This window comes from Euleptes europaea, chromosome 8 (assembly GCF_029931775.1).
Source record: "Euleptes europaea isolate rEulEur1 chromosome 8, rEulEur1.hap1, whole genome shotgun sequence".
Classification (NCBI taxonomy): Eukaryota; Metazoa; Chordata; class Lepidosauria; order Squamata; family Sphaerodactylidae; genus Euleptes; species Euleptes europaea.
In genome coordinates, this window is record NC_079319.1 from 47,920,767 (window position 1) to 47,943,330 (window position 22,564).

A 22,564-nucleotide genomic window follows, 5' to 3' on the forward strand; every position below is an offset into this window, starting at 1 on the left:
CTCTGGGTTCTGCAGGTTCAACGCGGCCGCTGAGGGGGGCCGGCCGTTGAGAGGGAGGGGAGGGGGGTTGGCGGCGGCGGGGGAGGGGGTCCGCGTCTGCGCTGCTGGGCAGGGATTCGGCTCCAGCACCGAGGGAGGCGGCGGAAGGAGCGGGCCGGGCCGGGCCAGGGCGGGCGGCCCGTGGCTGGAGCTCGGCGGGGGCGATGGCCCAGCGGGTGCAGTCGGTGCAGGAGTTCCTGCAGGACTCGTTCGTCCCTTTGGTGGCGGCGCTGTGCAGCGAGGAGGCGGAGCGGGTCACGCGCAAGAACAACCTGGGCTTCTGCGAGCTGGTGAAGCCCTTCTGCCGGCTCACGTCGGAAGGTCGGTGTCGGGCGGCGGAGCCGGGCTGGGTCGTTGACGGGGCGGCAGAAAGGCGCGGAGGGAGCGCGAGCCAGAGGACCCCCTCCCCCGGGGGGGCGTGGGGGGTTGGCGGAGGCTTGAGGGAAGGAGGCGGCCGGTTGCTCGTCCGCAGCGAAGCAAGGAGATGGCGTGGGGACACCCGCCTTGAGCCTTGGCTGAAGGTGTGATGATGGGGGCCGGCAGATGCTGGCCGTCGAGGTTGCCTGCCAAGGCCTGCCTTCTGGGAAAGCCGGGTGACTGGCTCACGTGAGCAGTGGGGCCTTGTTTACTGTGGGGGAGTATTGGATTTTACCTGGTGTCGTGGTTTGGAGCGGTGGGCTCCGATCTGGAGAACCGGGTTTGGTTCCCCCACTCCTCCTCATGAGCGGTGGAGGCGAATCTGGTGAACTGGATTTGTTTCCCCCACTCCTCCACATGAATCCAGCTGGGTGACCTTGGGCTAGTCACACTGTCTCAGCCCCACCTACCTCACAGGGTGTCTGTTGTGGGGAACGGAAGGTAAGCCGGTTTGAGTCTCCCTTAAGTGGTAGAGAAAGTCGGCATATAAAAACCAACTCTTTTTCTTTGTCACTTAAAATTATTTTATGGATATGCATTATATTAGAGCAATTTTCTTTGAAGCATCTGCTTTCGTTGATAAAGAGCCATTCATCTGACTGCTGGTCTTTATGGTGCTGTGTGTGTGTGTGTGTGTGTTAAGTGCCGTCAAGTCACTTCCGACTCATGGCGACCCCATGAATGAAAGTCCTCCAAAATGTCCTGTCTTTGACAGCCTTGCTCAGATCTTGCAAATTGAAGGCTGTGGCTTCCTTTATTGAGTCAATCCATCTCTTGTTGGGTCTTCCTTTATGGTGCTACTGGTAATATAATAGAACAAGAACACTGATGGCACTGGTTTCCACTGTTCTGGTCAATTTGACAGGCCGTGCTTCAGCTGACTACAAAATACAGCCCGGTTTTAGAATGTGAAGTGTGAGGAAGTGTTGCTCTTTTCTGACTTCTACACTTGAAGGACATAAAATGACAGAATGCTTGGCAGGCCTTGGCCCAAATTAAAATATATTGATGTGAGCATTGTGGTTGATCTTGTGAATGGCACTTGTAAATGGTAACCTCAAAGCAGGGGTTCTCAACAAGGGGAAATCCGTCCCGGGGGGGATTTTAGGGTTCCAGGGAGGGAATTGGGACCACTATTCAGCAAATATGCATATTATTTGGAATGCACCTTTTGAGTTAGACTATCTTGGGAAGGAGGGAATTATATTCTGAACAATGGTGAAAGGAGGAAATGGAGCAAAAAGATTGAGAACCACTGCCTTAAATGTACCAGTTAGGGACTGCTGGCATATATAGATGAGCCTGCCATGTGACTTAATCTGCTTTGCACAAGAATTATAACATTTTGTGGTGATAGGAATGTATAATTCTCTCAGACCATTAATCTGAGCTAACATATATAATCCCAGATTAATGTCTTCTGCATAGGTAATATTTGAAGGAATTACTAAATGGCTGCATTCTGGCAAATGCATCCTTGGAAGATACATTTAGATTCCTCTTTCCAATTGGAAATCAATTAGAAATTTCAAGTAAATGTTGATTTATTTGTGGTTTGTTTCATAGCAATCATAAAACATTGTTTGGTTCTCTGAATTTATAGTGCAATCTTCAGTAGAGCATAAAAACATTGTAATTTTGTTGTCTAGATTTACAATACAATCCTAAACAAACTTAGACCTTTCTAATAGACTTAGAAGGATGTAATTCTGTTTAGGATTTCAGTGTTAGTCTATTGAAGTATAATATTTTTATTGAATAGACATCTATATTTTGTCATCATAAATATAAACTTTTTCCTGATGTTTGTGAATATTATTGATATGTACTGTGTGAAAAAATATTTCATAGTAGAGAATGTGTATGTGTGTGTTGCTTAAAGTTGCTCCAAGTAAATATATTTGAATTAGTATTTTACCTATGAATAGGCCAGGCTGTGTGTAAATGTGTATTACTGCACACACAAACTTCAATCTCAGAGAGAACGCAGACAGTTCCCATATCATTCCATGGGAATGTAAGTTCTCCCTTTAGTTTTTTAATATTTCACACCGACTTTTAATAGTTTGTATTGGGGTTCACCTGTAAAAATGCCTCTGTTAACACAGGACTTGTAATGGAAAACAACACACACATTCATTATAACTTTTTCTATTCATGAGGGCCCAGGTGTCAGACCTCAGCACCTCGTCGCATTTCTTGCATAGGGAACTTCACTCCAGACGTAGTCGTGGGTTTAAAGTTTTATTAAGAAAGCCAGCGAGTTCAGCAAGTCATAGAAACTTAAGGCTAGAATACAGACATGGGGAAATACCTGTGCATTTATAGGGTACATACAATGGGGTTGATTATGTTCAGGGTACAATACAAACGGACGAGGAGCGGCAGAGTTGTCTTGATAGTTCAGATACAAGGAGACAATATGGAAGTAAACTGCCGGTAACTACTTAAGAAAACGCATACAAGAATTTAACGTGTGCAATAGCTAGACGATCTCCAGGGCTCCCAAGCATTGTTCTGCGGGACCTGGTATCATACTAGCGATTGCTCGGGTGGGTCTCCATTGTGGTGCAGATGCCGGGGGGGAAGGGCAGAGGCAGAAAGCCAGAAAGCCTTAGCTGACATTTTGCCTCCCCAAAGACCCCTCCCCCGAATCTCTCGGTTTGGTGGGGTAATTACGGTGGAATTCAGCTATCAGGGTGCACAGCGGACACCGATTCGTCATGGCTAGAGTTCAGGTGTTTCCAGTGTATGAGGTATTCCAGCTGATTCCAGCTGAATCTAATACCTTGGAGATTTCGAAGTGCTGTTCCCCTTGAACCATAATTGGGGTTGCCGCCGCGGGTTCGGTGTGCCAATCGGGGGCTGGCAAAAAGGGTTTCAACAAACTCACGTGGAATACTGGGTGTACCCCCTGTAAGGTTTTCGGGAGGTCCAACTCTACGGTGACCTCATTTATAACCCGGGAGATTGGGAACGGGCCCACATACTTTTGACACAGTTTCTGACAAGGGCGTAAGGACCTGAGATTTTTTGTGGAGAGATATACCTTTTCCCCGACCCTAAGGTCCCATTGGGGCGCTCTGTGTTTATCCGCTTGCACCTTGTACTTTTCCTTCGCCTGCTCTAAATGCTTCACTAACCAGGGCCAAGTATTCCTTACTGTGTTAGCCCACACTGATACTTCCGGGGGATCCCCTCCCGGCGGGGGAGGAACAGCTCCCAAGGGATCGAATTCCGTACCGTAAACTGCCTTGATGGGGCTAAAGCCTGTAGCTGAGTGTACTGAATTGTTGAAAGCATACTCAGCCAGTGGTAGCAGGTCGACCCAATTTTCCTGGTGGTAATTTACGAAACAACGCAAGTAACATTCCACCACTGCGTTAACCCTTTCCGTCTGACCATCAGTCTGCAGGTGATAGGCTGACGATAAACCCTGTTGTACCCCTACCAGTCCTAAGAATGCTTTCCAAAATTTAGAGACGAACACGGACCACCTGTAGCTCACGATCTTCCGAGGAAAACTGTGTAGTTGGAAGATCTAGTATACAAACAGACGAGCCAGTTTGTGGGCTGAGGGTATTCCCTCGCACGGTATGAGGTGAACTTGCTTTGAAAAACAGTCTGTGACCACCCAAAGAACCGTCTTCCCCTGACTAGGGGGAAGGCCAGTAATGAAATCCATCCCGATCACTCGCCAGGGCGCCTCCGGAGTCTCCAGGGGCTTTAACAAACCGGGAGACTTCCCCATCAGGCGTTTACTCGTAGCACACGTTGGGCAAGACTTTATAAAACCATCGATGTCCTGGCGCATCCCCGGCCACCAGAAACGACGTCTCACCAGGTGTAGAGTCTTTACAAACCTGAAATGCCCTCCCCAACTTTGAGCTGTGGCTCCATTCCAACACTTCTCGCCGCAGTTTCTGGGGGACATAAGTCTTGTCCTTCAGGGCGCCGTCGTCGTCCTCCACCTGGGGAGGGAGGGACTTATCCCTTCGCTCCTCCTGAAGGGCTTCCCCCCACTTATCTTGGACGGTCTCGGGAAGATCCCCTGGGACTGCCAGTGACCGGGGGACAGAGTCAGCCCCCTCCTGTGAGGAGTCCGGGACTGGCTTCGGAGCTGCCGCATGGGCTTGGGCTCTGGTCAGGACCCCTGCGTTCCCCTCTTCCGAGTCCAAGGCCAGGTGTTCTGGGGTAAAGAGGGACCCCACCGGCCGCTCTACCTTACAGTCGTATTGTGGCATCCAGGACAGCCCGTCAGCCAGGCTATTCTCCCTCCCCGGGACGTGCCTAATTGTGAAACGGAACTTGGAGAAGAAGTCTGCCCAGCGGAGCTGTTTGGCCGACAGCTTCCTCTGCCCTAAGATAGCCTCCAGATTCCGGTGATCCGTCCAGACCTCGAACGGCTCAGCCGCCCCCTCTAGGAACTGGCGCCAGATCGTGAGGGCATGCTTAATCGCCATGGCCTCCTTCTCTCCAATCGGCCAGTTAAGCTCGGGACCGGAGAATTTCTTAGAAAAATATGCGCAGGGTCTGAGCACCCCCTGAGCGTCCCCCTGAAGAAGCGCCCCCCCCATGGCCTTATCTGAGGTGTCCACCTGAAGGGCGAACAGTCAGGGTGGGCCAGAATGGGTTCGGAGGTAAACGGCTTTTCAGCAACTCAAACGCTGCCTGACAGCGGTCGTCCAAAGGCACCTGATAGTGAGCAGCAGTAGCCGCCTGCCCCTTTCCTTTAGTTTTAAGGAGGTCTGTGATAGGCAGGGCAACCTTGGGAAAGTCCGTGATAAAATTGCTGTAAAAATTAGCGAACCCCAAGAATTGCTGGACTTGTTTGCTAGTCCTGGGGGGTTCCCACTCACGGACCGCCTGAACCTTCTCGGGGTCCATGACCAAACTGTTGGGGGACACGACATACCCGAGAAAAGACAGTTGGTCCTGATTGAACGCACACTTAGAAAGCTTGGCATACAAATGGTGTTCTCGCAAGCGGCGCAAAACCTCCCGTACCAACTCCCGGTGTTCGTCCGAGTCCCTAGAGTAGATCAGGATATCATCAAAATAAACGATCACCCCTTTAAACAGTAGATCATGTAAGATCTCATTGATTAGTTGCATGAAGCACGACGGAGCTCCAGACAACCCGAATGGCATGACCATAAATTCGAACAACCCATAACGACATGAAAAGGCTGTCTTCGCCTCATCCCCCTCCTTTATCCGGACCCGGTAATAAGCTTCCGCCAGGTCAAGTTTAGAGAATATCCTGCCCTCCTGGAGTTGACTTAGAAGGTCAGGGATGAGGGGAATAGGGTAAGCATTAGTTTCAGTAACAGCATTAACCTCCTATAGTCCACACCCAATCTGAGGTCCGAGGTTCCCTTCTTCTTTACAAAGAAGCAGGGTGACGAAAATGCAGCCTTGGACGACCGTATGAATCCCCGGGGCAAGTTCTTATTGAGGAACTCCCGTAGTACAGTCTTCTCTTGGGGGCTCATGGGGTAGACCCGGGCTTTGGATGGCTTAATGTCCTTAGTTAATTCGATAGCACAGTCCGTCGTGTGGTGAGGGGGTAGCAAATCACAGTCCTTCCCCTCAAATACATCCGCAAAATCTCTATATTCAGGAGGCAGGGTTGTGGACTCAGCCGCAGCAGCATTCCCCCCATCTCCCCCGGGCATGTCTTCCCTGCCGTGCCGTTCGCACTGGGGGGGGACCCAAACACCACCTGGCATTGCACCCAGTCGATGGTAGGATTGTGCCCCGCCAGCCAGTTACTACCAAGAACCACCGGGTAAGAGATCCGAGGAGGCACCGTAAAGCGGATCTGTTCCCAGTGGTCCCCCACCCCCAACAACATTGGGCGGGAACGTAAATGGACGGGGGCCCCCTGTAGGTCATTGCCATCCATTTGGTGGAAATGCAAATGGTGGTCTAGTTCCTGAGCCCCAACCTGCAGGCGGTTTACCACCTCCTGGTCTATCAAAATCCGGGAGCACCCAGAGTCCAAGATCGCCACGACCTCAACGGGATCCCCTCCCCGGGGGTTCTGCAACACAACAGGCAGCAGGAGGGTGTCTCCCTGGTTACTCACCCAGTTCGGAACCGGATTGGTGTTACTTAAGGTAGCCTTCCGTGCCGGTTCTTTCACAGAAAGTTCTCCTCGTTTTTTGCCGGTGACGAGTCCCTGGAACAGCAGCGATGGCCGTGGTCGTAAGGAGCAGGCGCCGGGTCTGCATGCAGAGCAGCCGTCCCGTGCTGGGTGATCGTCCCCTCAGCTCCCCTCTGGTCCGGTATCCGGGTAGGGGTAGACCCAAGTCCTCGGGTTACTCTGTTAGTGGATGAATCCGTCAATCCGCTGGAACATTTTGCCGCGAAGTGGCCCATCTTGCCGCAGTTTAGACAGGCTCCCTCCTTAAAGCGGCGCACCCTTTCCTCAGAGAGTCCATCCCGGTTCCTGCCGTCTCAGTGAGGTTCCGCTGCGGTGATCCCCTTGAAAGGACCTCAGGAGGGCTCTTTTGCCGGGCGATCTTTGGAGAACTGGAGCGTCTGTTTGCGGGTTTCTTTTCTTTTCTTTTTTTAAAAAAAATACTTTTTATTGCTTTTTCCATAAAAATAATACATTTCTTATTCGGTATTCCATATAGCTTATCTTTCCATATATTTATGAATAATAATGCATAGCTTAATGCATACCTTCATAGTCAAATACATATAATAATTTGAACTTCCCCCCTTGTGGTGTTAACCAAGCGTATTTAATTCCATTTTTCCTCAATATCATTGTGAAATCTTTATAAGCATTTCTCTTTGCGACCAAGTGGCTAGGTATATCTTTTAGCAGTATTAATGATAATCCATCTACCGAAAGAGGACTATCATATTGGATTTGCATGATTGCCTTTTATGATCTCAGAATGAAGAATACAATCACAGTCTCTCTAGGTGTTGATTTCTGCATTTTTGGTGACAAGGGAGCTCTGTATATTTTGTCTATTGCATAGTTTAATTTTTTGTTCATTTAAATGGAAAATATCAGCAAGTGACTTTATCATAGTCTCTCTAGTATCTCCATATTTTTCCGCGAGATAGCGTATTCGTAGATTGGATTCTCTCGATTTCATATCAAAAAGTGCAATCTGGTCTTTCAGAATCTCTCCTTGTGTTTGTAATTCTCCAATATGTTTCTCATTATCCTGTTTCCATACGAATTTCCTTTTGTTCCTCCTCCACTTTTGTTATGGTAATTTCCATCTTTTTCATGTCTGTTTTTAATACCTTCACTTGGTCTTTAATTGTCTTAATCTCATTCAAAAGGTTGTCAAGTTTCTGGTCAATTAGTTGGGTCATTTGCTTTGTTTGTTGTTGAATTTTGCGGGTTTCTACCTGGGCCGCCAGTCTGATCCAGTCGGTGATCATCTCCGGGTCCCCTAGGGTTAAACAGCCATCCAGCACTTCCCACCGCAGCCCTTTGCGAAAGTGTTGGACCTTGGTGGCTTCGCTTCACTCCCGGATGCTACAGGACAGAGACTGGAACTCCTGGGCATACTCCATGACAGAGCGGGCCCCCTGCTTCAGCCTCCGCATGGCAATCTTGGCCCTTTCTCCCCTATGAGGGTCTTCAAAACGGCGTTGCAAGGCCGACATAAACACATCCAAAGACTTCAGGATCCCGGTTTTGGTCTCCGTTGCTGTCACCGCCCATTCCACCGCCTCCTTTTCCAACAAGCTGATCACATACCAGACCCGGGCTTCTTCCGAAGGGAAAGTTTCTCCTTGATCTTTCATGAAGCCGGACAACTGGAGAAGCTGGGCGCCGGACCCGTCGAAAGACACCTTCAGGTCCCGGGCTGCAGGTCGCCTTGGCGGGATGGGTGGGGGTGTCTCTACGCCGACGGGTGGTTTGAGATCTCTCACCGCCCCCAATCCTTCCGTCATGTCCCTCTGTAGAGCTCTCAGCTGCGCCTGGAGGTCCCGGTTCTGGAGAGTCAGCGCTTGGTTCTGGTCTCGCAGCAAGGCTACTTCTTCCCTGGTACCGAGGGCTGGGGTACCCGGGGCGTGGATGGTCGAGGGGTCGTTCCAGCGGTTGATCATAAACCATTCCTGGCTCTTCTCCTCTCCATACATGGCGGTGAGCGGACCTCGGTAAAAACAGCCACGGTCTGGGTCCGTCACCGGCCGTCGGTCGACCCTCCCGAGCACGCCGTCGGATCCGGTCCTGCGTCGTAGCTCGGCGTGTGTCGGCAAGGAGGTCCACACCGGCCCCCCGGGGAAATCGGCGAACTTGGACGGGCGTCGTCCCGGAGTTGCCTCTCCCCGGTTCCCTCCATCAAGGGGAGTCGCTCCCTGCCAGTAACTCTGGCAGAGGTCCTCATCCACGAGGAACGGATTAGTGTATCGTGCGGACATCCTATTATAAATCTAAACTAGTACAAAAATAAAAAAAGTGATTCTAGCCTACTGTCAGACCTCAGCACCTCATCGCGTTTCTTGCATAGGGAACTTAACTCCAGACATAGTCGCAAGTTTAAAGTTTTATTAAGAAAGCCAGCGAGTTCAGCAAGTCATAGAAACTTAAGGCTAGAATACAGACATGGGGAAATACTGGTACATTTATAGGGTACATACAATGGGGTTGATTATGTTCAGGGTACAATACAAACGGACGAGGAGCGGCAGAGTTGTCTTGATAGTTCAGATACAAGGAGACAATATGGAAGTAAACTGCCGGTAACTACTTAAGAAAACACATACAAGAATTTAACGTGTGCAATAGCTAGACGATCTCCAGGGCTCCCAAGCATTGTTCTGCGGGACCTGGTATCATACTAGCGATTACTCGGGTGGGTCTCCATTGTGGTGCAGATGCCGGGGGGGAAGGGCAGAGGCAGAAAGCCTTAGCTGACACCAGGGTAGGCAAGAACTAAGATGATTAGTACACGTAAAGAAAAGATTTATTAAATTAAATTAATGATTTAGTCTTCTCACATTGTTGGTTAATGTCTTACTGTTTTGTGCTGAGGGGAGGTACCCTTTCGTCGGTAGAAGAGAGGGTGAATTTCTGCTGCCCCACTTTGCTACCTCTCCTGTTTGGAGGTCTCTGACCCCTAGGAGCTCAGTGAACTGCTGTTGGCTTCAGCAGGCTGCAGTCAAAAGGGAAAGTGAGAAAATCGTACTTTGTGAACTTCACATCACTCACGGTTTGTGGGGTACAAGCAATCAAGTGCAGAAGATCATTAGGATGAATCCTGTAAATTTGTTCCTCTAGTGGTAATGCATTCTTCCAGTGCAAGGAGCCTTCCTTTGAGATAGGCTCTTCCACCAGTAGAAAAGTACCACTGTTAGGAGATTGGATCACTGGGATGCAGCCCATGTTCCTGTAACTGTTACAGGAAATAAAGAAATATTAGATGGAGAGCTAAGCAAATGCTGATCTTGTCAGTGTCTGTTGGGGAAACTACCTGGAAAACCATTATTGTAAACTTCTGAGTTCTGTGATTAAAGTAGGGCAGCATGTATAATGAAGAATCTTGGCAGGGGGATGATCAAGTGAGATATAGTAGGTAGGTCAGTATGAGAGAGGCCAGTGGTTAAGTCTGTTAATTAAGAAAAAGAAGATGGAATAGTAGTGAAAGAGGAAGGAAAGGGCCTTTTAAGATAATACTGAATATGTGTTTATGACCAGGTACTCGTGTGGAACTTGTGGAAGAAATATCAGTATTTTTAATGTGTACACATAAAGTGAATCTAGCAAAACAGTTCTTAGTTATCTGTGTAAAGCAGGCATTTGAAATTGTTTTCATGTGGGAAACCTGAGAGATGGAATGTTTGTATTGAAGAGGGTTCAGATGTTGTTTTTAACCAGATTTGTAAGCCTAACAATGTTTCAAATGACTGTTGTTACGTGGTGTTACGTAAATTACAAAAATTATGAGCACCATTGTTAATGCCTCTGAAAGAACTTTTTTGTCCTATTGACATGAAATTCCTATTTTTGTAACAGACAGGTTTGTCTCAGTCCTTGATCAGTCCTTCTTGCTGTTCTTCCAAACACAGAAGTAATGCCTACAGTGTAGGCACAGAGGACAGAGTAACGAGCAGTTCCAATAGAAGTCTTGCATAACTCTTCCTGTATCTGCCAGGCTTGGCTTTCTGCTGTTAAGCTAGGCATGCCTGATGTGACCAGGATTTTCACATCAAGCAGAGGATTTCTGCTCTTTACCTGGGGCTTCCAGCAGTCCTGGCACATGTGTCTACTTCTCAGAAGAGTAGTCAGTACAGTGGAGACCTAGAAACAATTGTGAGATGCAGAAGATTGTCTGATTAGAGTTGTGTTGGGGCCCACCTAGGATGGTGTGCCGGGTCTAGCGTAGTGGTGGGTTGGCTGGTGAAGGCAAGTTCTACCAGGCTTCTGTGATAGCTGCTCTGTTCTCAGTGTGTGCTATGGTGCAGCCAGTGCTTTCATTAAGAAAATGGTAAGTCTGTTGCCTAGGGAGATTACAAAGTCCTGGAGATGGCTCTGCTTCTTCCTGGAAAACGTATTTCCTGGTCAGATACTCTGTTTGGCTGTAGTTTAAGTGACTCTAGAATGTGTTTGATTTTCGTTGGGTAAAAAACCCAAAAGAACCTTTTTTGACTTTCATGAGTAGAACCCCAGAAAGGATGTGTGTGTATGGCAGACAACTAAATGTGCCACAATTTTTTTTTCTGCAGAAATTCCCACTACTGAAAAGTTAAGCCACTTCTCTATTTACAAAGTGAATTGACTTTTTAGCAGTGGGATATCTGCGGTGAAAACAGTGAGTGAAGTTAAGCCTGTGAAATTTTCTTCCATGTTTGAATGTCCTGTGTTTCATTCTAGGTTCAAAGCATCTAGCACTCTTCAATGACTGAGACCATTTAATTCTCATTTTGAATGATTAGTTGGTGGTGGTCTTTTCAATATTTTTTAATATAGTCAACTGAAAGGTATTTCATCTGAGAAGTGGTAAAAAAGGTGCTTCAGAATGTACTAGTCTAACATATCTTTTTTCTCATTATAGTGCACATGAGGGATCCCAACAACCAACTTCACATAATCAAAAACTTGAAAATTGCTGTCAACAACATTGTTACTCAGTCTCCTCAACCAGGAGCCATTCGGAAGCTTCTCAACGATGTTGTGACTATTAGTCAGCCTGCTGAAGGATTAGTAGCTAATGTGATTACTGCAGGAGATTATGATCTCAACATTAGTGGTATGTAACCAGACTTACTGCACAGTGCTAAAGCCTGCAAAGTTAATTTTAAATGGGTGCTAAACATATGATTCCGTTTCACTTGTAGGTGACAAAGCTTACTGTTTACGATTCTGAAAAGTTGAATGTTGCATGCTGTCGGTGCGTATACTAAACAACCAAGTATGCAACAAAAATTTTGCATGCTGCTTTTGCTGTAGCAATCCCTACCATGTTATAAACAAACACATACATTTTGATGAACTTTTTTGTTTTTCTCACAACGAACTGCTGCTTATTTCACAGTGTTGTTGAAATTCTCATTCTTATGTCTTTAAGGGCAGAGCTACATATTAAAGGAGACACAGGAGTTGCTGTTACAAATGGCAGCCTGTATTGAACTTCATCCTATCTCCCAAATGCCCACAAGGTTTTTAATAACTATTTGTATTGTGTCCTCAGGGATACAGTGGCTTGCGCTGCCCCCTCCTTCTTGTCCACTCTCTGTATGTCAGGGGGAGAAGGCAGGTGAGCATGTGGCAAAGGGGAGGAGATGCTCTATGATTAATTGTTTCACACCGTCCCTAAGGTTGGACATGGGAATTGGACTCCATCTTGGCCCAGCCCTCATTTCCCCCAGAATGGATAAGCATACCCTTCAGTGGGCTGCTGCTGTTTCTCTTCCTCTATTGCCTTATTGTTGCTGAGGGAAAGTAGCAGAAGTAGACTGCTCATTTGCCTTTTGTTCTGGTACTGTGAAGAACATTGGCAAAAGGTCTCTAGATCTATATTTCCATAGGAAAAGAGTTCAGAAATCCTCCTTTATGCTAATGTTGATCTCATTTTCAAATGACTTTTTACATTCTTTGCTATCTAGATGATAAGACAGCATCAATACAGTTTATATGTGGCACGTAAACATCTGTAGAAATGTAACTCTGTCTACTGACTGTTTTGTAACATGTAAATGGAAATATGCTACATGTGAATACTGAAGAAGTGAAATCTGTACATATTACATTTGTTTAACTTGTAGGGCAATAGCTGTGTCTGTCAATTTATTGTTATTCCCCTACATTGTCTATATTCTGTATCACTAAGGTGAAATCCAGTTTACTCAAGTGGTGTTAGTTTGAGCATGGAATAATGCTATGTATTCAGGTATACGTCATGAGTTTATTTTGCTGGATAATGAGTGTTTTAGTAGTTCAAAATCACAGAAAGGATAGGCATGCCCAAGGCTATTCCTAGTTATGTATGCCTAAATTTTCGTAATCCCATTGAAATTGTTACTGCCCGATCATTAACATGTTCACTTGAAAGTAAATTCTGTTAATCTCAATGAGATTAACTTTTTCACCTGCCCAAGTATTTTATGGTATAGTTGTACAGTCCCTGAATAATTGTATTTGATTCAAGCTAATTGTATTTGATTCAAGAAGTGAATAAAAGATAGTGTTTTTGGTACTGTAGAAGGCTTCTATAGCACAACCTTTATGAATTGATTCTCTTTTCTGCAATAAAATCCAGAATTAGAGCCCGCATGAATCTTCCTTATATTGAATCTGTACCAATCTGTGATTTCACTGGAACATGTTGTTAACTACAACAGCTGTTCCTGAGGTATTTTCTCAAGAAAGTATCACCATATATCCGTCCCCCCCCCCCAAGTTAGGGATTAAAACAGACAACATTTTAAGTATATAAATGTGTAGAAAGTCATGATGGCAAAAGCTCAAAATCTGGGAGACAATGAAAATGGTGTAAGCTAATGATTCTCAAACTTTTTGAAGTGGAATCCACTTCTAACCTTGAAGAAAGTTTAAGACCAACTTGCAAAGTAACTTGCTACTTTCCCCCTCTCCATGATAAAACAAAGCAATCTCGCATCAGTTAATGAACAAGTTTAGAATTCTCTTGTTAACTTCCTACAAATATAGAATCAGGTGGTGTGTGTGATCCCACAGTTGAGATTTCAAAAGGGTATCATTGTCTGCCTACAAATATATAGCACTGTTGAGTAACAGGCTGGGTTTCATGGCCATTTCACACATTATGCAGATGCAAACCCAAATTTAACTTTGAGCTTTCTGGAGTCTCTTCTTCCAGTTCAGTATTTTCCTTCTTCCTTGTGGTCTACCTGCTAGGGAGTCATAACCCTCCTTACCATCTTGACCCACAATTTGAGAATCATTACAGAGTACTTGCAGTATCAGATTAATAAAAGGTGTGTATTATCTATGCCAGTAGAGGCATAGATAATATATAAATTAAAGTTAGCAGGCTTGCTGGTAGTCTTCAGAATCTCTTAAGTGTTGCACTTGCTGTTAAACCTGTTGCTCACCTCTTCAACTTGGTCTGTCTTGTTCCACAAAGTATTAAATTCAAAGATTTTTTACAGCTTTTCCATAATTCCAAGAAAGATAGCAGGCCTGGTGTTTCTCATAAACTATTAGACTGAAATTGTCCCTCCCGTTTTGGGTCTAAGCTAAAGAACTTTTCACTGAGCTTTGCTCTTGTTTGGTTTCTTAAATCCCCTCCCTGTGGCATTTTGATTCTTGTGCCACCCAAGCCGTTGCCCCTGAAACTACAAGGGACATTAAAAATGGTGTCTAATCAAGTCAAGTTAAGCATTTTTAAATTCCACTGTTTTCAAAGGAAGCTTGCTTCTTTCTCCTCTTAACTTTGGCTGTGTTGTGCCCATTCTTTAACTTGTTTTGAAGACCAACTGTTGGGGGAAGGGTGTAGAATGAGAGGCCATAATGGGTGCATAAACTTTGCAATTTTAAAAGAACTCTGGATTGCAGCCTATAAAATCCACCATGCTACTAATTTAGTTCACCTTTGCATCTTACCCTTCTGAACTGGTGTTCATGGGGTTATCTTAACCCATTTAACTATACTGCTGAGGAAGGTATAATCTTATCCACTATCCCACTGTGTCATAAATTGATGGTAATATCTCAGACATAACATTAAATTTAATTGATTTGAATGTAAGGCTTGCGTTAAAAGTGAATGGTGGTAGTGACCACTGACCAACCTTCTGTTTTTAAAGTACCAGTTTCTTAGGTGGAAAAGCACCTACTAAGCACAGTTTTCATTCATTATTTTTGGCTAAGTATTTTTTGATGTAGTTGGGTAATTAGTAGATACAGGAGAAGTAAACTTTTGAGGTGCCTTTGTTTTTGCCTACTAATACAGATTTGGTAGCTTTTTTAATCTGCCGGTGCCTTATTAGAACTCACTGTGATGATGTATAACTTCCTCTTAGCTGATTTTTTTGTTTTATTTTTTTTCTGGGAACTGTTGTGGATTAAAAAATAACAACAACAAAAGACTTCTGAGAGAATTTGAATAGTCAAATGTATTCTTTGGAAAAAGCAAACAGATGAAATTGTTACTGGTGTATCTTCTGAAGTAAATAGTTTTAGGATGTAGTAACATCACTACTAAATAACAGCATGAAATTAAAAACATTAAGTGGTTTAAGACTATGTATTTTGGGGAAGTTGCAGTGAAATATCCACTGCCTTCCATAAATGCTTAAAAATGGGTACTGTTACTGAACAAATTTACCAATTATATCAGCTATTTGAGGAGCTTTAAGGATAATGGAACTGTCATTTGTATGAGAATGGACAAAATGCAATGCGGATTTGTTACCAATGGAGTTGCTTTGCATTTGTTCACATTTGGTTCTGAAAGAGTCCAATTTCCAGAGAGGTCACAGAGAGAGCAGGAATCCTAAAATTCTCATCTCAGGTATATCTCATGAGCATGAGGCAGGATACCAAAATCTGGAAGAAGATGAAATATATGTAGATTTCCTGCTTAGTTTAATAATTCCATGTTTTCTCTGTCAGATCGCTCAGTTAAGGCTAGTGTTCCTTGGTACAGTAGTTGGAAAGACACACTGATGGGACTGAATACATCCACGTTTTATTCAGGTATTCTTTGTTGTGTGATTGGTGTGGGTTTCCTAAATTGCCCTCTACTATTCCTTTTTTTAATGTAACCCATCCACCTTTCCTTATGATCCTACTACAAAGTAGTACCTTCCTTGAAATAGATTTTTTTTCTGGAAATTAATATTGGTGGTGGCTGTATGATTTGTCTTTTGTTCGCACATCTCTGTTCTTGATATTTAAGCCCTATTGTGAGCATTTCTTATCACTTACAAGGTGATTTACTTGGTGAGCATGTTGAATTTTATGCTGTCTTCATTTTCCAGAAATACTTCCTTCCTTTTCCTTGTTTTAAGGAATTCTTATGCGACAAGTAGTGTTAGAAGATTGTGGTGTTGGGATGATGTAAAACTTCCTTAATTTTGTTGTTGTTGTTGTTCTAGCTGGGTTATAATTTAAGATCTCTAGCTGGGTTATAATTTAAGATCTCAAGTAGTTCATTTAACACTTTTTGCTTTTTTAGGCTCTTTCAGTTTATTTAATAAATGCACTGTTGCATGTTTGTGGCTTGGTATTCAGAAGTCTATTGAGGAAGTGCATGTTTTCTTTTTAGTGTATTTCATTTTTCTAGCAGAAGCTGCCATATCATTGCTGGGGAAAAGCTTCTGTTATGAATAAGGGCATTGCACTGATTTTTCTTGAATGTGTCAGTGTATCAGAGGCACTGGCTAGATAATGCTGGAGATATCACAGGTGATGGATGATGCATTTATCCTTCCTCACCTTTCCTCCCCTGTTGTGTAAAACTCTGCCTTCAAAAGTAGATTTTCATATATTGCCCAACTCCTGAGGGCTCTGTAAAATGACTGATCTGTAGATAAATTCTGTGGAAGTGCCTTTTGCATCAGTGGCCAGCCCAAGTATGAAAGCCAAATTTGGAGAGTGCATGCCAGGAGTGAAACTAACAATAGGACTTCTTAACAGTATGAGTTGGTTTCAACATCAGTGCAACATTTTGGAAGTTTTTTTCCCCCCCTTCAAGTATATGTCTTCAAATATTTCCTTGAAAATTCAGCCAAACTTCATTCTTAAGCACGTAAGTGTGGTTCTTGAGCAAGGGGAGTAAATGTTTTGGGGCAGGAAAACTACTGAGGCTTAGGAAAGCACTAACATGCTTTGGTTGTGGAAGAATCAGTTGGGTAGCGGAGAAGTCCTGCAACATCCTTTGCTGCAGCAGAGCAGTGATACTGGATAACTGAGAAGCAGCGGTCCAGGCTAGAAGTATGTGTTGCTACTTTCCCCCACAGGTTTGATTTCCATTAAAATATTTCACCAGTGACTGCCATCTAGAAGATACAATGGCTTCATCTCCCACCAAACTAGAAATCCTCATGGACTTCTGCTTTTTTCAGCTCAAGATTTTATAAACTGAAATGTTGACAATAACTTTTCTACCTCTAGTTTCTCATTGTTCCTTCTGAGTTGTATGAGTTGTATAACTTGCTTAGTGCCAGTTTGCTAGTTTCTAATACACGTTGTGCAAAGCAGTACAGTATTTCCTAATTTACCTTACTATCAAAGTTAATAACTTATTCATAATCATGAAGATTTGTATCCCACTGGAAAGCTTGTGGTAGGAGCTGGTGAAACAGATATTTCCCTACCTTCCCCTGGATTGGGAAGCCCACATGAACAAAAGGCACCATGTTACAATGGGCTTCATTGAGAAAGGAGACTCGGTTGAAATCTTCTCATCTGCCAGTGGAAAAGGAGATACCACTTCACCCAATTTCCCACTCTTCACTGGAGCCCTTCTACTGTGATGTTGCTTGTTGGTGAGGATCTCCCCATTCTCAGAGCAGATTTGTTGGACAAACAGCAGGCTGGGGGCAGGTGGTAGAAAATACATTTTACCAACTTCTTCCATGAGCTTTCTCACAGTCACCAACCCAAAGTGCTAAGTAGTGTAACCATTGCACAATCTTGCTTTGAAATGTTTGGTTTCAGATAGAACATGGCCTTCTATCCTTTGCACTGTGCTCCTCTATTAATATTGATGGCATTTATGTCAGAGCAGGTTTATGAAAAAAAAACTCTCTTCTGAAAAGCAAGATGTGAAAGAGACGGAATGGTGGGAGTTGTTAACAATATGAACAATGATTGGCAAGTAGATTGATCAGCAGTTCAATCTGTAGTGGGCAGTGGGACAACTTTTCTCATCTTCCTTCATTAGAAAGATGAAGTAAGCCCTCCTCACATTTTAGTAAAGTTGCCATGTTTTACAAGCTGTTCTCACTGTACAAATTACCTAACATAACCACTGTCATAAATAACAAGACCATTCAAAGTGATGCAATAGTCTAAAGTTTAGCTATTAGTAAATCTTTAAATTTTAATACCACAGTAGCTATAGTACTGGGACTGAAGCATATGCTAAATCAGATAGTAGCAGTTACTAATGTATTGTAAGCATTTCTTATGTATTAAAATTTGTTCAGCCGTTATCTATACTAGGGCTTCTTAAACCTTTCCCATTTGCGACCCCCTTTCGCCCGATAAATTTTTATGTGACCCCAGGTATATAGGTATATAAAATAGGTTTACAAATCAAACATTTACTGATAATAAATCATAAAGAAATTTACTTTAAAACAATTTTTTGGTATACATATAATTTTACCATTTACTGTTGCCACATTTTTCACAACCCCTACATTCACTCACGCAACCCCATTTGGGGTCGCCACCCAAAGTTTAAGAAGCTTTGATCTGTACCAGCATGTCTCCCTGCCATCTTCCCCAATTACTGTTAATCATATTGACTGGAATCAACATATTTGGCTTATTCAACAAGAATGAGAAGCACTTCCTTTGATCCTGACTGGATATCTGGGAAATGGCAAAAGGAAAGAGTGTAGTACCACAGAATTATTTGTTCATTTCCATGAATGCTCCCCCTCTTTCCGTTCACCAGGTTGCTGCCTCGTTCCATTGTACTATGAGTTTGTTGTTTTCTATCCAATAAGAATTTAATGCTGTTGTGTTTTTTAAATAGATATTATTAGCATTACAAACATATTTTGCAAATACTTTTATAAGCCAAAGAAATTAGTTTACTGAATTAAAGATGTGTCCATAAGTGCAATTCACTGTTGCTTAAAATTGTGCTTTGCAATATAATGGGAATATAGGCTAGCATTATGAAAAAAGACTAGCTTAGTTTCTGTAGAAACCATACATCTGTTTCGATATTTGCTGGTCTTGGGTGTTAGCAGAGGTCATTGGGAGATTGAGGGCCTAGTTACTTAGTGCATGCAAATACATACCAGAAGAGCTCGTTGGCTGCTGCTCTTAAGGAAAAGCACCTTCGGGAAGGGGGAATTTCCCCACCCGTATGCTTTTCTGGTTCACAACATGTTCATGTCTATTTGTAGGAATAGGATACTTGCAACTAGCACACGGAAGAGATTAGTTGCGAGTCAGCTTCTGATCTCCTGTTGAGGAAATTTTGCTCTGTACCAGGTGGAGGGTTTTTTTTTTTTTTGGGGGGGGAGATCAAATGGAAGTCAGGTTCCTCCAATCTCCCATTCTGGAATTATTGCTGTATCCCAGACTTGCTGGGGGGGGGGGGGCTGATCAGAGACCCAGCTGATTCCCCGTCTCCTAACCTCAAGTTGTCAGCTTAGGCTGTAAAGAAAAGGATGAAATGGCTCCTGTTTTCCACAGCCCAAGCTCTCAGTTGTGTGTGTGTGTATATATGTGTGGGGGAAACAAATTACGTCTCTTCATCACTAAGCTGTTGGCTTGGACTGCAGCGAAAATGAAAGAGATGATATCTTTCTCTTGTTTCTTTTGCAGTGGAGCGCTCAGAAGCCTTACTTCTGCCCTCCCCAGCTGGAGGTGGGGGTGGGGGGAAGAAACAATCTGTTTCTCTTCTTCTTTTTGCAATTGTGCAATAATTGAGGGGGAGATGGTTTGAAGGTCCATTCCCAGTTTATCCCCCATCAGCTGTGAGTCATTTTCTGATTTCCCCTCTCTTCCCAACGAACTTTCCTGTGCTCTAACAGAACAAGGCTAGGATGCAGGGAAACCCTGGGAGATCGGAACATGATTCCTAATCAGGCAGTTGCAAACTTGTCATCTGCTGTTTGAGACACTCAGTTGAAGCTGAACGTATTCTTGATTGACATGACCAAATCATGAGCCAAACAGGGTAATGTCAGGCTGACATATAGTTTCAATGAAAAATTTGTATGACCCTCATTTTTATTAAAGTTAATGCCTAAAGTAAACAGTTGTGTTCATGAAAAGGTTGATATTACATGACTCTCAAATAGTTGAGCGATAAGGAACTTGTGAGCTAGCATTGCCAGTCTGCTGGCAATGGTTCCAGAGCTGCATTAGATATGCTTATTCTCTATAGCATTCAGTTTGCATGAACACAAAAAATGCACACACTTTTGAAAAGTACATGATTGGTTTTTATGCCCTACATTGGTTGGTAATCAGCAAGTATGGTTACAGCTGGTATGGTGTAGCAACTGAGAGCTGTGGATAAAGTGTCAGACTAAGATCCTGGGAGACCCAGATTTGAATCCCCATTTCTACCAGGCAAGCTTGTTGAGTGACTTTGGGCCTTTACATGCATCTTAGGGTGGTGGTGTGAGAAAATGGAGGAGGGAAGAGCAATGTTCTAAGCTGCTTTAAGTCCCAAATGAGGGAGAAAAGTGGGATATAAACAAGTGCAAATACATATAATGACTGTGTGTAATCAATGCTTATAAATACAAGGAGTAACGGAGACATGCTATAACTTAATGACAGCTTCCTTACATTTACAAATACATAGCCAAAGATTTTATTAACTATACCTAGTGCCCTGCCTCTACACTCTCTACCTCCCTTGAGCTTACAAAATACAGCTCCTCATGCTTATAGATCAGGGGTCCTCAAACTTTTTAAACAGGGGCCAGTTCACTGTCCCTCAAACACTGTTGGGGGCCGGACTATAGTTTGAAAAAAATATGAACAAATTCCTATTCACACTGCACATATTTTATTTGTAGTGCACAAAAAATAAGAGAAACAATGCAATATTTAAAATGAACAATTTTAATCAACATAAACTTATAATATTTCAATGGGAAGTGTGGGCCTTCAAGCAGGGGATTATGCCTGCAATACTGACAGAGGCCAGAGAGGGCACCACTCTTTTCTCATAAACACTCCTGAAGTCGCCTTTACTGAACGAGACCCTTGGTCCATCAACGTCGGTATTGTCTACTCTGACTGGCAGCAGCTTCTCTTTTACATCACCTGACCCTTTTAGCTGGAGATGCAGGGGAATGAACCTGGGTCCTTCTGCATGTCAAGCAGGTGCTCTACTATGGAGCCACAGCCCGCCCCCAAACAGGCTTGTGGACATTTCCCCACGCTAGTTTGCTACAGTTTCCCCCGGGATGAAGCCTGCCCCGCTTTAGCCTATCAAGACCTGAAGGCTTCGCTCCCCTGGGGAAACCTCGCCTGGCTGTTGAGCTACTGAGGGCGGGGGGCGGAGAAGGCAACCCCTGGCAGCTTGAGAGCGGGGCCAGACTCGCTCTGGGGCCAGCTGGGTTTCAATCCTGCGCAGGCTTCAGTTTGGAAGCAAGTTCCACTGCAAAGCTCGGGGCTTCGCTTTCCAGTGAGGGTCGGCTGGGATCCCCGTTCCAACCCCTTCCCATCCAGGATTTACTTTCGCGTAGGCACGCCTCGGCTCAGCCTCGAAACGGTGGCCCCTTCCATAGCCCAAAGTGTCGCAGCTGTAGGCATTTTGCAAACGGGTGCCCCGCAGCTCTCAGGACTGCCTCCGTGCCGGCTTCCTCTCACGCCCTCCCACCTGGGGCGCGGGCAGGAAGCCCTGAACCGGCTGTCTGCACGTCCTCCGGAGTTGCTGCCTGCTTTGGGGATCGCGCGCCAAGCGAGCTGCGCAGTGCCGGCAGGAGGTTGGACGGGGAGGGCAGCAACCCAAGCGACCCGCCTGGCGCGTCCGAGCTGGGAGGCGCATCGCCGGTCGCCGCCGTCCGCCTGCCCGCCCCCTCCAGCCGCGCCCTGCCTGCCTGGCTCCCCCCCACACCATGCCGGGGCTGCTGCTCGGGTGGCCCTCAGCTGCTGTGCTCGGTGAAGCGCTCGGGGGGCTCCTTGGCACGGCCAGCCGGCGCCTGTCCTTCGAGGGCGAGTGGCTGGAGCGCGGTGCTGCAGCCGCTCTGGGTGAGGGCGATGGGGCCCCAATTTTTTAAAGGGGCCGGGTTCAGGACCCTGACGAGCCGGATCTGGCCCGCGGGCCGTAGTTTGAGACCCCTGTTATAGATGATTTGTAAGTGTTTTACCCTAATCACTTGCATCTTCTGGTTTACACTCAGTAGTGTATTGAACATGAACATTTTGCAGCCAGTATTATAGTGCCCTTGTATAGATCTATGGTGCATCCTCACTTTGAATACTGTGTGCATTTCTGGTTGCTATATCTCAAAAAGGACATTGCAGCGCTAGAGGAAGGACAGAAGAAGGTGACCAAGATGACTAAGGCGTTGGATTGTCTGGGACTTTTCACTGTGGGAGAAAAGGGGACTAAGGGGGGGCATGATAGAGGTTTATAAAATTATGCATGGTGCAGAGAATAGATAGAGAGAACAGTCTCTCTCTTTTCCAAATATTAGTACTGGGGGAAATCCAATGAAGTTGATGGACAGTAAATTTAGGGTGGAGAAAAGGAAATGCTTATTTACCCAACAAATGATTATAATGTTGAATTCACTGTCAGTGGATAGCCACAGACTACAAGTCCACCAGTAGCTACTGGCCATGGTGACTAAAAGGAGGCAGCAAACTTCTGAATACCAGTACTAGGAGGCAGCATCAGGTGAAGACCTTGGCCTCTATGCTCTATTGTTGACCCTCCATGTAAACATTTTGGTCATTGTATGAGACAGGATGCTGGACTTGATAGCC

General features: G+C 44.9%; 1 protein-coding gene across 7 annotated transcripts in view; it reads left to right on the plus strand.

Annotated features, from left to right (window-relative positions):
* The first annotated feature begins 203 nt into the window (after window positions 1-203).
* TRAPPC8 (trafficking protein particle complex subunit 8) overlaps window positions 204-22,564 on the plus strand; it is a 70,607-nt gene continuing 48,246 nt past the window's right edge. For 4 of the 7 annotated variants that reach the window (XM_056854167.1, XM_056854169.1, XM_056854168.1 and 1 more), the window contains exons 1-3: window positions 204-360; window positions 11,496-11,690; window positions 15,536-15,619. In XM_056854167.1, the coding sequence (XP_056710145.1) occupies window positions 204-360; window positions 11,496-11,690; window positions 15,536-15,619 (436 nt within the window). The remainder of the gene's footprint in view (window positions 361-11,495; window positions 11,691-15,535; window positions 15,620-22,564) is intronic. The other 3 variants (XM_056854170.1, XM_056854171.1, XM_056854172.1) reach the window with 1 other exon arrangement.